The 16,896-nt window shown below is 41.2% G+C and overlaps 1 protein-coding gene and 2 long non-coding RNA genes across 12 annotated transcripts in view; 2 read left to right on the top strand and 1 right to left on the bottom strand.

The window, feature by feature from the left end:
- The window catches only part of ANKRD17 (ankyrin repeat domain 17), a 168,010-nt gene that overhangs the window by 10,698 nt on the left and 140,416 nt on the right, over positions 1-16,896 (bottom strand). For all 6 annotated transcript variants that reach the window (XR_007773286.1, XM_050944966.1, XM_050944964.1 and 3 more), the window contains 7 exons: positions 16,430-16,525; positions 14,161-14,277; positions 12,944-13,115; positions 11,528-11,975; positions 6,471-6,626; positions 6,060-6,209; positions 3,880-5,534 (listed from right to left, as the gene is read on the bottom strand). Coding sequence is in view for 5 of the 6 variants with exons in the window: in XM_050944966.1 (XP_050800923.1) it covers positions 3,880-5,534; positions 6,060-6,209; positions 6,471-6,626; positions 11,528-11,975; positions 12,944-13,115; positions 14,161-14,277; positions 16,430-16,525 (2,794 nt within the window). In the remaining variant the exon portion in view is untranslated. The remainder of the gene's footprint in view (positions 1-3,879; positions 5,535-6,059; positions 6,210-6,470; positions 6,627-11,527; positions 11,976-12,943; positions 13,116-14,160; positions 14,278-16,429; positions 16,526-16,896) is intronic.
- Positions 1-16,896, top strand: part of LOC127047140 (uncharacterized) — a 604,330-nt gene that overhangs the window by 505,525 nt on the left and 81,909 nt on the right. The window lies entirely within an intron of this gene.
- The window catches only part of LOC127047130 (uncharacterized), a 61,188-nt gene that overhangs the window by 16,330 nt on the left and 27,962 nt on the right, over positions 1-16,896 (top strand). For 2 of the 4 annotated variants that reach the window (XR_007773299.1, XR_007773298.1), the window contains exon 2: positions 6,124-6,267. This is a non-coding gene — a long non-coding RNA (uncharacterized LOC127047130). Of the gene's footprint in view, positions 1-6,123; positions 6,268-13,869; positions 14,018-15,277; positions 16,111-16,896 lie in introns of those variants that run through there. The other 2 variants (XR_007773297.1, XR_007773296.1) reach the window with 2 other exon arrangements.

Genomic DNA, 16,896 nt, shown 5'->3' with positions numbered 1-16,896 from the left:
GAGTAAATGAGAAAACAAGTATGCAGCAGTATTGAAGCTGGATACAAATGAGTAGTAAGAAAGTAAGTAAAAGCCCACCCTCCTTTCAAAAAAATAAAAAAAACTTTTCAAAGGGGAAAACTGAAAGTAAAATAACGCAGGACAATTTTCAGGGGAAGAAAAATGACTGGAAAATATCAGTTGAAGAGAAAATGTGAAAGTAAAGACCTAAAGGGAGTTAGGCAGTAAATGGGGTGGGGGTAGAGAGAGACTGTCTGGAAATCTTTCATACTTTTTGTTGTGAGAGACTTAATAAAAATGATATTTTATATTTAAAGACATAAATAACATTTAAAAATTATGCTTGATTTTTATGTGGAGGTCTTGAGTATAAATGAATGCAATAACTAGACTGTAAATAATCCTGTAACTAGCTACCAGCATAACAATCTAGCATTTTCCAGATACTAGAAAATCATTTTTCTAGTCCCAAACAATATAGGTTAGAAAGATTTATGTAAGTAATGCAGACTCCATCTGGCACAGGGAAGGTAAAGTTGTGATTGTGTTTAAAATTCATGAAGTATTTCTCCATTCCCCTTTTCGTTTATTAAAGAAATATTTACTATATGTTCTGAGATCAACATGAAGCCATGTCATCAAATTATGGAAACATGGCTCCAGTTATACAGTGGGAAACAGTCAACTATCCAAGGTGAGAAAATTTACCAAATAATGAATTTGCAAGAATTTTTGCATATTGGGGAACTTTTTCCAAGTTTTGCTGGATGAAGAAAGTGAAGAATAAAATCTAAGAAAGTTACTGTATTTATTAGAGCTGAAATAGTTAAGGACTCTTGTCTCTGCCCCAATATGTATTTTATTTTCCCTGTCCTTGTATAGATTAGACAGCAATGTAGGTCAGACAAAAAGAGGGATCAGGATTTGAACACGCTACCTGCCAGGATTGGGTAGGAAACAGTCCAGGGAGCCAGAGAGCATGTGCCCATGCTAACCATACATTTATGAAGATTTAAGACTTCATTTTAAAAGATTTTATCCATCGTGGCTGTCAAGATTACTTTCCTGTGAACTAATGCAGTGCTATCTTCCTGCTGCTGCTGCTCATACTGGTTCTTTTCTGGAGTAGTAGTTATGAAACTGACATTGCTTGGTTAGTATCACTGTTCTGGGCAGCAGTTAAACAGGTCCGAATTACATGAATTTCACTCAGTGGCTCATTGGAAAGCTATGGACAGAAGTAGAGGCAAGGACTGAAGCTAAAAATTAGAGGCACGGACTGGAGCAAAGCAGCAGTCTCCCTTGAGAGCAGCCAGGAGCTTGGGTTAGGAGTACAGTAGGTGAAACTCCCTGAGACAATAGCAAGGAGGCTGAGAAATGGCAAGGACATAAACCCTGTACCTCTCAGCATAAGCCGGCGCGCAGGGTTAAAGGTTAGCACCCTGGGAGGAATCCTACCAAACATTCTCCAGGAGTTAGGAGGGCTGGGACTTCTCACAAGGGTTTGCCCCTGAATCCCTTCGTCTATCTTTTGTAAATGCTTTTTGTAATTTTTTTCAAGCCCTGCTAGCAGAGGTTTTAGAACCCTGTAAAAACCACTCCAAACTTACTGTATTCAATCGAGGGGGAAAAGTTACGAAAATATCCCCCAAAGTCCGTACAGGTAGTTTGAACATCCAACCAAGTATGAAGAACATAACACTTTAGATTATATTTCATAGTAGGCTTGTGTTTGCAGGTCCACATTAATGTAATGGCTTTCCTCAAATCCACACCTGACATTTACATCCGCTGACATAAGCACTGGGGCATTTCTTTTTAAGGTCTATTGCAACTTGCAACTAATACATGACGATGGATGCACTGCACAAAGCTATTGAGAATCAGGGCCTTTGTGTGCTCTGTAGTATGACTGAACCAAATCCCAAGTACCCCAAAATACTGCTGCGATATTCATTTATTATAGCTCTATGAAGTAATATAGCTCATGGACCAGCTGTCAGCAGACCTCAGACTCCAGTCTGCAGCATGGCCTGACAAAGCAGCTTGCATTCTGGAAGAAGGCTATAAAAGTCACTGACCCCAAACAGAGAAGTGTTAAGAAAGGAGTAGTAGTTTTTTATGGTGTTCTCCAGGACGCCTATCCCCTTGAGCGTCAACTAGTGCAACACTGTCCAAGAGACCTGGCTCAGAGCCTCCTTCCCCCACTTCCATGTGTGCCAGCAAGAGGGGAGCGTGTATCACCTTGATTCCCCAGGTGCCAGCAGCTATACTATTCTCCACAGAGTATGGATAGACCACTTTACACTTCTCCCCAGTGCCTAGCTGCAAGTTAGGCTCCCTGAACTCTGCTGCTTGACTTCATGGAACAATGAGGGACCACATTCCTTATAATCCAATTAACTCCCTGCTAGGAAAGCTGGCAAATAAGCAACAACTCCAGCTAGACCCAATAGGGAGACTAACGAAGTGCCAGATGCCTAGCAGCAACAAAATGGCAAATTCTATGACAAAAATACTGAATTCCATGGGATCTTGGAAATATGCCAAAGTCCCTGGCATCACTGTCCTGACTGAAATGAACTGGGCAGTCCAAATCCTTTCAGTGCTACTGTCTTAGACCCTCTGCTAACACAAGAAGATATCAATATATCACTTTTCTTTAGAGGCACATTTTCAAAATTATCTTCACAGCTAAGAACTAGATTTTTTTTTTCACACACACAAAAGCTGACATTCTGAGCACAGCTATTCAGCAAAAAGGTAACTTCTAGTGCTGTGGAATACATGGGATACTATTGATATAAATGCAACTCAGCTCTGTCTCACTAAAATACCCCTCGCTATTCAACAGGTGATAACAAGGCCTACATATTGCCAGATATTTGAAGAAGACCGAACTCTCAAATTATTTCAAAATCAACAGAAGTTACCTAGTCCACATGAATAGGTTACAACGTAAAAAACAAACAGCATCTCTCTATTCTTTGGTATTAATAAATAGAAACAGATCAAAATTTACAACTGTTCTTCACTTCTTTAGGAAGTCATTGCTATACTTTTCTCTTGAAGGCGAAACACCACATACAAAACCCACATCTTGAGTCCCTACACACTGCACAAAGTCAAAGTACAAACAAACTATGTATTCCATAGTAAGTTGCTGCTCTGAATTCTGTGACAAAACCCTGCATGAGTTCAGCAGACTGGAAATTCTCCTGGAGAATCACGTGCATCCAAAAATGGAGATTTTTGTTGAATTAACATGAAAATGAATAATAAAAATTAGCGAAGTATCCCTTGTTTATATATTCTGATTTTAAATTCATTTTTAACTGTGTCCTAAAGTTTCAATATGCTATAGATTTATATATTGGCTAGGCAGGACTACACTACAGAAGTTGGCAAGGGATAAAGAGGGAGGTTTTGTCAGATAGGCAGTGACAACTGAGCCTTTTGATACCTCAGAAGTTGTGGTAGATGGATGATTCTGTTAACCGTTTCAGTGTTGATAATTTTAACATGCTACCATTTCAACTGTCAACTCTGCGGTTTACATGCAATACTTCAAATGAGAGGAATAGGACAGTTATCTCTCAGAGATAGTGTGGCAGGCTGCATGCACACTCACGAAGACAGCAGTACATTAGTTTACATTCAGAAGGTATCCTTGTAAGGGCTAGAAACATAATTCGGGTTACAAATGAAATCTTATACTTGAAAGCACAGTTCCACTACAAGGGACAGATTCAAGAGCAGATGAATTACGGAATACACAATTCATTTAGTATAAAGAACCCTAAAAGAATAGGCAGAAAAATATTAAGTGTTCCAAAGTGCAGGCATTCAGCTGAGGACACCACACACACACACACTTACCTGAGGGACTTGGAGCTGGCCTTTGTAACGGTGGCCTAAAACCTGGAGCTTTGGAAGTATCAGACTGATGCAAGGGTTCTGAGTTTGGCAAAAACGAAGACTTTCCTGATCGAATGGACTCTGGTGTTGTCTGAGATGAAACTACAGATCCACCCCAGAAGGCATGAGCAGAAGTGGAACTGTTCTCAAACAATGTGCTAAAGGGCCCAAAAGGCAAAGTAGCACTGAAGTTAGTACCCATAGATTTGTTTGCTGGATGGGCTGAATTCTGAGAAGCAGTTTGTGTACTTAAGGTAGAAGGAAGCTGCACCGAAGAGGGAACACTGTGGGGCCTTTTAATGTGATTTACATTGAGGATTGCAACAGAACAATTCTGCACGGGAGCTGGAGTCTTGTGACCAGTATTTGTTCCATGGGCAGGTGGTTTGATAGCAGGGGTTTCCATTTTAGCTGGAGGTTGAGTAGATCCCATTGATGTCTGAGGCAAGGGATAGGTCATGGGGGCATTTGTCGAACCTACCACTGGGGCAGATGAACTTGTTACTGCTGCTAAATGTGGAGGTACAACCATTCTAGGATCTGGTAGAGGAACCTGAGGTTGCTGGGGAGGAAGTCTTGCTTCTTGAGAAAGAGATCCTGGAGATTGCTGGTGAGCAGGGTGCACTAAGGAACTCCCAACAGAACTAGCACTCAGCTGCCCACTGCTGGCTAAGTTACTTGTTTCTACTACTGGTGGACTAGCTGCTTCCTGGTCAGAGGAAGATGCCCCTTTATTCGGAGAGGTTGTTACACAGTCTGAAGGACTGTTTCTAGAAACTGCTACTGGCTGAGCTGGTGGCGAAGGGGATGATGGGGATGAGACAGGGTAGTGTTCTTTGGCAGTAGGGATGGGGTATGTGGCATTTGTAGGTGCTGTACTGTTGTTACTAGCTGTGGTTGTGATTGTAGTTGTGGTGGCATTAGATGTTTTCACAACTGTAACAAAAAGCTGCCTTCTGACTGAAGGTGAACTGGGACTGCCGTTTGTAGATGAAACAGGCACAGCAGAGGCTGTTGAACTTGTTGCAGTTGTCAGACTAGTAGTCAGAGAACTTGTTGAATTCACCTGAGAACCGCTGCTGTTCTGACTGTTATGGCGAGGCACCATGTGAGGTTTAGGTGAGTTAGTAGCTCTTGCAGGGCTCAAAGGCCTAACAGGAAAAGGACCCCAGGTAGACTGAGCTGGTGGAAAAGTACCTCCAAAGTGGGTCATGGGCAACCGAGGTGGACGGATTTGTTGGAAAGTCTGAGCAGCAAGTAAAGCATGTGCAAACTGTGGAGGAGGATACGCTAATGGAAGAGAGACTGGAAAACCAGGCCGTACGTTATTCACTGGGTTCTTGACAGTTTTATGTGTGGGTGCTGAAGAAATTGCAGGCACAGTGAGTGCTGTGGCTGTTTGAGATGTTGACTGAACAGCTACAGTGGTCACTTTGATTCCCATTAGTGAATTGTTAACGGCTGTAGTGGCAGCAGGTGTCGACAACCCTGTTTTGGAATTTGCTGCAGAACTTTTCAAACGATTCTTTGGAATAAGTTCATCAATTTCCTTATCTGGATCCTTAATAAGAGCATTGATCAACTGTGTTGCTTGTCTTGTTGATTCTGTGCCACCCCTGTAATAAAAGTAAAAGGAAGGGAGGAAAAATATAGTTATTCTGATTTAATTTTTACCCTGAACTTTTACACTATGTAGCCCAAACGTCTGCTTTGAGGTTCTCAACCATCCTCCTACAGATAAATTCAAAGAAAGATATTTTATGTTAAAGGAAACTAGATGTTTAGCTTCATATGTAAAGAACTGAAAAGGCTGGAATACCAGTGTCCTAAGCAACGAAGGCATTGCATAGTCCACAAAAAGTAGTTTATATCTCCTTACTTTCTGCCCACAACTACAGAACAGAATCAATTTTCCCTATTCTGCATGAAAACATTCTTTTGGTGCAAAAGCACAAACGGAATAGTAACATCAATTATGCTTCTCAAATGACAGATCTTTAAAATTGTTGCTCACTTAGAAATCCTGCAAGAAAAGTGGTCTATTAAACCAAAAATTACCCTCTAAAATTCATTCTTCCCATTCACTTTATAGAAATTATTCTTTTTAAAAAGTAGTTAATGATGCCAAACCAACTTTTTACCTGATTGTTATTATTCTGTCCCCTGTTTTGTCTTTCTGTTTGTCAATGTCTATATGTGCTCCAGTGAACTCCCGGATGGCATTGATGTTACATCCTCCTCTTCCAATGACTCTGGAAATTACTGTTGATGGGACAGAAACCTTCTTTGATCTATGCAGAAGAAAAAAGTATTAAGGGAAATAGAGAAGTTTTGATGATCTGAAATAAGGTGAGGATTACCAGGAAGCTATGAAGTTTGAGACAGATCCTGAGCTGGTGTTTCAGAGGAGAAATTTAGCACTTCTACTCTCAAATTAATACATTCATTTTAACTGCAAGACGGGGAACAATGAAATAAAAATGTTCTGTCAAAGAAGATACATAAAAGGGGTAAAACTACTGGCATGTTTCACGTTGTATATGCACACATACCTTCTTACAACCTCCTTCCATCCTTCTTCCCTCTTCTGACCACGTTTTGGGCTAGCTATGGTTAATTTTCCATTTGGAGAAGAAAGGGGAGAAGGTCCAGATTTTGTGCAAGTGGACAAGGAGTTGCTGGTTACTTCACTGATAACCTCTGACAACCTTTAAAAAAATAATTTGTTGCATTTAGAGAAATTTCTTCTTCAAACTCAGTGTAAGACACACCATGTGGCCATTTTTCTGTAGCCTTTGGGCACTAAGCTTGTTAGGAGCTTCAGCATTAGAAAATCATAACTTGATACAGTTAGCACATTTCTGCCCAGATACTAAGTGCTCTAAGCACAAGTGATCATTCATTAAATATACTTAATGTACTTATGCAATAAAATATCTTAATGGTATTTTAGCAGCTAACTAATAGCGAATTTGGTTTTGCTATTTTTTCCCCCCTTCTGCTGAAAGCTAGAAACAGGTTCACTGCATCTGAGGAAAATGCAGAGCAATAAACTACCTAGAACACTGGAGAAGCAGTATGTATATATAAAAAATAGAAGTATAGACTTCATTTTTTCCTCTTATGTGTCTGATAGGATTAGGATTAACCAACCACTATGAATTTGTGTATATGGCATTTTGGAATGCATCGAGAAACCATCTGAACTTTTAGAACCACCAATGTAATATCCACTGGATTAGGTGCCACTTGAACTCAGCAGCACTGTACCTGAAACCTAGGCTAAAATACTGCCCTTTCACTTGGTGGCATTGCTAAAAGACTAGCCGCTAGTCATGACATCTGTTGCCAAAAGACCACTGACTATACTAACTCTGAAATAACTTAAATGCTTCTGTCTGGGAAACCACATATAGCAAGACAACCCACTCATTAAAGATTTGTGGGTAGGCTTCATGCCTCAGCCTACTGTTTTAATATAAATCATGATCCAAAAATGTTTTGGCTCCTCATACAATATTTATATTCATATAAATAGAAAAGCAAGGACATTTGTGCTCTTATCTATTTAATTCTTGTAAAAGCAGCAAAGAATCCTGTGGCACCTTATAGACTAACAGACATTCTGGAGCATGAGCTTTCGTGGGTGAATACCCACTTCTTCAGTTGCATGTGGTGGAAATATCCAGGGGCAGGTATATATATGCTAGCAAGCAAGCTAGAGATAACGAGGTCAGTTCAATCAGGGAGGATGAGGCCCTGTTCTAGTAGTTGAGGTGTGAAAACCAAGAGAGGAGAAACTGGTTCTGTAGTTGGCTAGCCATTCACAGTCTTTGTTCAATCCTGAGCTGATGGTGTCAAATTTGCAGATGAACTGAAGCTCAGCAGTTTCTCTTTGAAGTCTGGTCCTGAAGTTTTTTTGCTGTAGGATGGCCACCTTAAGGTCTGCTATAGTGCGGCCAGGGAGGTTGAAGTGCTCTCCTACAGGTTTTTGTATATTGCCATTCCTAATGTCTGATTTGTGTCCATTTATCCTTTTCCGTAGAGACTGTCCAGTTTGACCGATGTACATAGCAGAGGGGCATTGCTGGCATATGATGGCATATATTACATTGGTGGATGTGCAGGTGAATGAACCGGTGATGGTGTGGCTGATCTGGTTAGGTCCTGTGATGGTGTCGCTGGTGTAGATATGTGGGCAGAGTTGGCATCGAGGTTTGTTGCATGGATTGGTTCCTGAGCTAGAGTTATTATAGTGCGGTGTGCAGTTACTGGTGAGAATATGTTTCAGGTTGGCAGGTTGTCTGTGGGCAAGGACTGGCCTGCCACCCAAGGCCTGTGAAAGTGTGGGATCATTGTCCAGGACGGGTTGTAGATCCTTGATGATGCGTTGGAGGGGTTTTAGCTGGGGGCTGTATGTGATGGCCAGTGGAGTCCTGTTGGTTTCTTTCTTGGGTTTGTCTTGCAGTAGGAGGCTTCTGGGTACACGTCTGGCTCTGTTGATCTGCTTCCTTATTTCCTCGTGCGGGTATTGTAGTTTTGAGAATGCTTGGTGGAGATTTTGTAGGTGTTGGTCTCCGTCTGAGGGGTTAGAGAAGATGCGGTTGTACCTCAGTGCTTGGCTGTAGACAATGGATCGTGTGATGTGTCCGGGATGGAAGCTGGAGGCATGAAGGTAGGCATAGCGGTCGGTAGGTTTTCGATATAGGGTGGTGTTAATGTGACCATCACTTATTTGCACCGTGGTGTCAAGAAGGTGGACCTCCCGTGTAGATTGGTCCAGGCTGAGGTTGATGGTGGGGTGGAAGCTGTTGAAATCATGGTGGAATTTTTCCAGAGTCTCCTTCCCATGGGTCCAGATGATGAAGATGTCATCAATGTAGCATAGGTAGAGAAGGGGCGTGAGTGGACGAGAGCTGAGGAAGCGTTGTTCCAGGTCGGCCATAAAGATATTGGCATATTGTGGGGCCATGCGGGTGCCCATAGCAGTGCCACTGATCTGGAGATATATATTGTCATCAAATTTGAAATAGTTGTGTGTAAGTATAAAGGCACAGAGCTCAGCAGCCAGTTGTGCTGTGGCATCATCAGAGATAGTGTTCCTGACAGCTTGTATTCCATCTGTGTGTGGGATGTTTGTGTAGAGAGCCTCTACATCCATGGTGGCTAGGATGGTGTTTTCTGGGAGGTGACCAATGCTCTAGGGGTATGTTGATTTCTTCTGGTGTTAGTGTAGGGAGTGTCCTGAGTAGATGCTGTAGTTTCTTAGTGTATTCCTCAGTGGGATCTGAGGGAAGTGGCCTGTAGAATTTGGTATTGGAGAGTTGTCTGGCGGCCTCCTTTTGGTAGTCAGACCTGTTCATGATGACAACGGCACCTCCTTTATCAGCCTCTTTGATGATAATGTCAGGGTGGTTTCTGAGGCCGTGGATGGCATTGCGTTCTGCACGACTTAGGTTGTGAGGCAAGCGATGTTGTTGTTCCACGATTTCTGCCTGTGCACGCCGGCGGACGCATTCAATGTATAGGTCCAGACTGTCATTTCGACCCTCAGGAGGAGTCCATGTGGAGTAGTTCTTCTTGTGCTGTTGGTGGGAGGGCACCTGTGTATCAGTGCACTGTTCAGTGTTGTCCTGGAAGCCCCGACCAGGGTTATTCTATCTACCACCCAAGATCCACAAGCCCGGAAATCCTGGACGCCCCATCATCTCGGGCATTGGCACTCTCACTGAAGGACTGTCTGGATATATGGACTCTCGACTCAGACCATATGCCACCAGCACTCCCAGCTATCTCCGTGACACCACTGATTTCCTGAGGAAACTACAATGCATTGGTCACCTCCCAGAAAACACCATCCTAGCCACCATGGATGTAGAGGCTCTCTACACAAACATCCCACACATAGATGGAATACAAGCTGTCAGGAACACTATCCCTGATGATGCCACAGCACAACTGGCTGCTGAGCTCTGTGCCTTTATACTTACACACAACTATTTCAAATTTGATGACAATATATATCTCCAGATCAGTGGCACTGCTATGGGCACCCGCATGGCCCCACAATATGCCAATATCTTTATGGCCGACCTGGAACAACGCTTCCTCAGCTCTCGTCCACTCACGCCCCTTCTCTACCTACGCTACATTGATGACATCTTCATCATCTGGACCCATGGGAAGGAGACTCTGGAAAAATTCCACCATGATTTCAACAGCTTCCACCCCACCATCAACCTCAGCCTGGACCAATCTACACAGGAGGTCCACCTTCTTGACACCACGGTGCAAATAAGTGATGGTCACATTAACACCACCCTATATCGAAAACCTACCGACCGCTATGCCTACCTTCATGCCTCCAGCTTCCATCCCGGACACATCACACGATCCATTGTCTACAGCCAAGCACTGAGGTACAACCGCATCTGCTCTAACCCCTCAGACGGAGACCAACACCTACAAAATCTCCACCAAGCATTCTCAAAACTACAATACCCGCACGAGGAAATAAGGAAACAGATCAACAGAGCCAGACGTGTACCCAGAAGCCTCCTACTGCAAGACAAACCCAAGAAAGAAACCAACAGGACTCCACTGGCCATCACATACAGCCCCCAGCTAAAACCCCTCCAACGCATCATCAAGGATCTACAACCCATCCTGGACAATGATCCCACACTTTCACAGGCCTTGGGTGGCAGGCCAGTCCTTGCCCACAGACAACCTGCCAACCTGAAACATATTCTCACCAGTAACTGCACACCACACCATAACAACTCTAGCTCAGGAACCAATCCATGCAACAAACCTCGATGCCAACTCTGCCCACATATCTACACCAGCGACACCATCACAGGACCTAACCAGATCAGCCACATCATCACCGGTTCATTCACCTGCACATCCACCAATGTAATATACGCCATCATATGCCAGCAATGCCCCTCTGCTATGTACATCGGCCAAACTGGACAGTCTCTACGGAAAAGGATAAATGGACACAAATCAGACATTAGGAATGGCAATATACAAAAACCTGTAGGAGAACACTTCAACCTCCCTGGCCACACTATAGCAGACCTTAAGGTGGCCATCCTGCAGCAAAAAAACTTCAGGACCAGACTTCAAAGAGAAACTGCTGAGCTTCAGTTCATCTGCAAATTTGACACCATCAGCTCAGGATTGAACAAAGACTGTCAATGGCTTGCCAACTACAGAACCAGTTTCTCCTCTCTTGGTTTTCACACCTCAACTACTAGAACAGGGCCTCATCCTCCCTGATTGAACTGACCTCGTTATCTCTAGCTTGCTTGCTAGCATATATATACCTGCCCCTGGATATTTCCACCACATGCATCTGAAGAAGTGGGTATTCACCCACGAAAGCTCATGCTCCAAAACGTCTGTTAGTCTATAAGGTGCCACAGGATTCTTTGCTGCTTTTACAGATCCAGACTAACACGGCTACCCCTCTGATATTTAATTCTTGTAATTTATAAGACTCTAACAAGGCTATTAAAAATAGGTCTTGAGAATCATTTTCACCAGGAAGTTCCAATTATTTTATAATGGGAGTTCTTATGTATGGCCATAATAAACTTACTTTATTGATGATTTGCCAGAAATTGCTTTCCTCTCATCCTTTGGAGAAGTGACAAGTACTGCTGGCTGTTTCTTGTTGCTCAGAGCGTTAGTGGCTGCTGTGGAAGAATGACTGTCACTTTTGTGGCTGCTGTTGCTATTGCTGCTTTCGTCACTACAGCTGGAAATCCTCATGTTGTCACTGTCACCACTTTCACTGGTACTGCTACTCTTCGACTCGCCATTGGCTTTTTCTGGTTGACCATAGGACATTGGGAGTTGATCATCAAATAGAATCTGAACATTATCTGGGTTAATTTTGTTTTTTCTGCTTTTCCTCTTGGAGCTGGTTGTGGTGATGGTATTGTTCCTTTTCCCATGGGAACCTGCTAAAGTAGTCCAAGTGGCAGATATACCTATTGTGGTTGTAGTGGTGGCACTAGGAGGCTCCATTAGGACCTCAGGCTCATCTGATTAAGAATCAAAAAAATTACTACAGCATGAGGAAATTTGCAATTTGTAACCCTAAAGTCACACCGAGCAAATCAGGCAATTTACTATTGAAATTTAGTAACAGTCTTGAATGACTCCATGGGATAAGCCAGTAACTGCTAAGACATAAAAATAATGCAGAAATTGTTATAGTGCCATTATAAACTAATGGTATGCGTGCATATTGCATTCAGTTCTGGTAACTGCATCTCCTAAAGGATATGGGGGTTCCAAGAGTGCTAACAAAAATGATTAAGGGTGTGGAAAAACTCACATGAAGAGAAACTGAAAAGACCGGGTTTATTGTTTGCCTTTGAGAAGAGACATGATACAAGCATACAAAATAACAGACGGTGTAGAGGAGTTAGATTGGTAACTTCTGCTTACCATTTTTCATGATACCAGAACAAAGGGATATTCAATTAAATCAAAAAGTGGCAAATTCAAAACTGTTAAAAGGAAATACCTTCCCATACAAAACTCAATTATCCTTTGGAACGCATTGCTACAAGGTATCAGAGCCCAAAGGATTCAAAAGGATTTGGCATTATTCAGATAACAAGAATAGTGGGAGAGTTATAGTAAATATTAAAAACACGAGAGTTCTGGAAAGGATATAAACTCTAGCTTCTCGACAAAGCCAATCACTATGTACTGGGGGCTAGGAGGAAAGTTTCACTGTAGACAGGTTATCCCATACTTGCTTTCTGAAGCAGCTGATTATGGCCACTGTCAGAGACTGCGTACTGCCTAGATAGACCACTGGTCTGATCCAGTATAGCAATTCCTATGTTTAGTAAAATTTAAAAATAATGTTAGATATAGCAAATATGGATGGACTACATAAAACTTTCTATCAAAGTACTGATAAAAAAAGCTGCAATCATACTGGGAGTAAAAAATGACAGGAAAAGATTAAATCTATGGGAAACAGCAATAAGACTACCTTCAGTTTTCAGCTTTTCCTTCTCTTGAGCAGCTTGTAGTTCAAAATTCTCTTTATTTTTTGCTTCTATTTCTTCTAGTTTTCTTCTTTGTTCTTCCTTTTTCTTTCTCCGTTTCTCTTTCCTTTTCTCTCTTTTGGCAGCCAAAGCCAGCCTCCTGCTTTCTTCCCTCAGCTGTAAGTCAAGAACATTTCAGGAGTATGAGAGTATTGCAAGTTGATAAAGAGGAACCGTGCACCATGTTCGGAAGCAATGTGAATGCTTCAAGATTACTACTATTTTACATTACAATTTGCAACTGTGAAAATCAAACATCTAATTTAAATCAGTTAAATTATGTTTAGACATCAAAAGGCCAATATTTTCCACTATGGATCTAGATTGTACATTTAACACTGGTTTCACCTGCTGAAATTCCATTGCTGTTAATGGAAACTCTGCACATATAATCAATACATATTGCAGTGGAGAGGAGAATTTTGCCCTATATTTTAATCTTCAAGCGTGTGCATGTGAAAGCACAAGCCAAATCAAGCATGCATGAAACTTACCAAAAATAATGAAGATAAACCATTTTCAATTAGAGTGAGATGGTAAAAATATATGCTTATTAAAAATGCTGCAACTAATGTGGCACTGGAAGCTTAAATCAATACAGATTTTAGATCAAATATATTTGTGCTAATGACACCAGGTACAGACTCTTCATTAAGCTCAGTTTGTACAAAATAACTTTCTGCTTTATATTAATCTTTTTGGGAAATGCTTATACCAAGAAACAGTGTCCGTACACTCGATATGCAGGAGGTAAAGCATACTCTGAGACAATCAATATTGTGCAACAGGTTTTCTGTTTGTGTGCTATCTACAACTATAATTACCTTAAAATCATAATCATATATAATTACCTTTTCTTATATTTGCATAGATTATTTTACAATTCTAACAGAAAAAAATAATCATATCAGGAATAGCTGTTTGAAGCACTTTCTCTACCAAAGAAACAGCAGTGAAGTTTTGGCCACCTAAAAGGTGGATTTTATGGTGGCTAAACATTCACTGGCTCCCTTTTTTTGGTAAGTATTTCACACAGCTCTAGCCCAAGAGAGAGTGAGTGTGTGTTTGTTTTTAATTCGGGCCCAGACTTGTATAGTTTCTTCTGATGGTGGAGACATTTTGGTCACAGAAATGAAACTTGAAATGAATGGGGATTCCTTACCTTCTCTAAGTCCAGCTCTTCTAAAAGAATGCTTGCATTTTTGTTTGCTTCAGCAGCCTGTCTATCTTTGGCTTGTACTATTGATTCCATACAAAGGTGGCACTTCTTTAACATCTCCTAAAATGACAAAGTAAATCAATCTTCTGTCTGAAAACATAAAATTCTGTAATATGTATTGTATTTGTTGACAAACGATACGAAATTTACAGATTTACAAAATTAGTACTGGTATTTTGTATTGGAAGCATATTGGTACAAAGCATTTTTAAAATATTTAAATATTTTATTATTTTAATTACTGGTCTTTTAACTGCTAACATGCTGTGGAAACTACAGAACCTTATTATGAAAGAAGCAGTCTGACACACACAGAACCGCAGCTACCCAACTGTCAACAAAGGGCAGTTTCGTGGTGATATTTCGAGTAATATCAGAAAAAGGAATAGTGTTTTCTTCTCTCATTTTTTAATTTAACGCTTACAAAAGGTTTCAGAGCTCTGGAGACTGAAACACTCTATGCACTGAATGGGTGGAACAAGGCCAGCAAGCTTGTCCACACCACTCCACTTAAGTATCTCAATTTTGCCTTGGATGGACAGCCACATGCTTGAAAGAATAGTTCAGTTTCTACATCTGCTCAATTACTGGCTTCCTTGCTGAGTCTATTAGGAATTTGATTAGTAAAAATGATAAATGTGGACACGTGCCCTCACTTGGAGGACTGTCACAGAAGCTGAACCAAGGCTCTGGAACTATTTGGCTCAAGGGATAACTACTAAGTTCATAATGTTCAGGTCTAAATGCAGTACCCCTCTCCAGCTTAACTTTCCTTCAGCAAGTTCCTCCATTCCCCCTTCCTTATACATACTATATTACAGTAAAGCCTAGTGTCCCTAATTGGGTGCCAACTGCGCTAGGCACTGTGTTGTCCAACAGAGGACAGTCCTTGCCCCGGAGAGTTTAAAATCAAAGGCTGCTGAACAGGATAAAACAGGCTGATGAAACAGAAAGGGAGAAAAGGGACTGGGAAGCTGAAATAATAAAAGAAAGTTGGGAAGGAAAGTAGATGTCACAGCTCTAACCAAATAACCCACCAACATTCTCTCTCTATCTCCAGCTAAGGAGGAAGTCCTTGGGAAGTTCTCAGATACACTGTGATGTGGGGCCATATCAATATTTGGATGAATGGCATTAAATTCTTGCAAACTCACAGAACTTTGCCGGTGAGGTGAGGGGATGGGGGGAAGAAGTGCCATGGAGAGTGCTGTCTCCTCACTCATGTCATCCTCCAACACTGCACAGCCTGAACTTCAGGGAGGAGATTTTGCAGGGAGTGTGATGATGGTGCAGGGAATCAGTGATACAGTGGAAACACTGTGTACTACCACCGCTCTACTTTTCTCATGGTCTACTTCCTGCTGATGCCTTATTCCTTTTGATACCTGATGCCATTTGCCCATACCAACCTGGACCAGAGATGAACAATGCAAGAGACAGAACCTTCACAGCAGGTCAGAGGCTCAAAAGATATTACCACTCCCCTGAGAAGCAATTACTGAATATTATGGAAATTGGGAAGCCATTTATGCAAGATAAATGGATAGCAATTCAATCCAACAGCAATTCACCTACTCAACAGCAAGCGTCAACTTCAGATATTTAGTTTAAGCTCAGAACAGCACTGGATCCCAAAAATACTGAACAGCATAAAAGGAATGCTTGCTTATAAAGCAGAAATGGAAAATATTTTACTGTTTGTTTACAGTTCTTGTTTACTGCATTTAATCAACATCAGGAGAACAATCTTTCAACTATGTTTAAGAATGGAAGACTTTTGGAGCTCCACTGTGGTTATATGAATATAATCAAATGTCACATTGGAAGGGTTAGAATGTTATATTTATTTTTATGGAAAAGACAAAATAAACAAAGTTGCCTTCTGTAATAATATTTAAAAATGCAGTAGAACTTCATTGATCTGAGCAAGTGTCTGGGAAATTAACTGAAAATTAGCAAGTAATTATTGGCAAGTTGCGTTTACTGCCATTTTCACAACCATTTACTGTAACTTGTACTACTATTACAGTATTTGGATTTTCAATTTTTACCAAAATAAAAACATTTATTTTGAGAATCATGGTACACTTGCTTTGCCAGTCAAGCAGATGCTCACGGTAAATTCTACGCCAACCTTGATTATTCACACTTAGAACTATTCTTTTAGTAATACTTTCAGTCTTACCACATTACACTACAACAATTCTCTTACCTTGTCAGTGATCGTTGCTATGTATCGCATACATTCTGAATCGGATGGAAACTGGTTTACTTCTTTCACTAGATAGCGCACCACCTTTACATGACCCTGAAAATTTAATTTCAAACATCAGGTTATTTCATAGCAAATTAATTGCTCTTTTAAAGCACTATACCAGTGGTAGGCAACCTATGGCACGCGTGCCAAAAGCCGTACACGAGCTAATTTTCAGTGGCACTCACACTGCCCGGGTCCTGGCCACCAGTCCAGAGGGCTTTGCATTTTAATTTAAATTTTAAATGAAGCTTCTTAAACATTTTAAAAGCCTTATTTACTTTACATACAACAATAGTTTAGGTCTATATTATAGACTTCTAGAAAGAGACCTTCTAAAAACATTAAAATGTATTACTGGCACGCGAAACCTTAAATTAGAGTGAATAAATGAAGACTCGGAGCACCACTTCCGAAAGGTTGCC

This window comes from Gopherus flavomarginatus, chromosome 3, assembly GCF_025201925.1.
Source record: "Gopherus flavomarginatus isolate rGopFla2 chromosome 3, rGopFla2.mat.asm, whole genome shotgun sequence".
In the NCBI taxonomy this organism is placed as follows: Eukaryota; Metazoa; Chordata; order Testudines; family Testudinidae; genus Gopherus; species Gopherus flavomarginatus.
The sequence above is the reverse complement of the archived record's forward strand: the minus strand, read 5'-3'. Positions and strand labels throughout refer to the sequence as shown.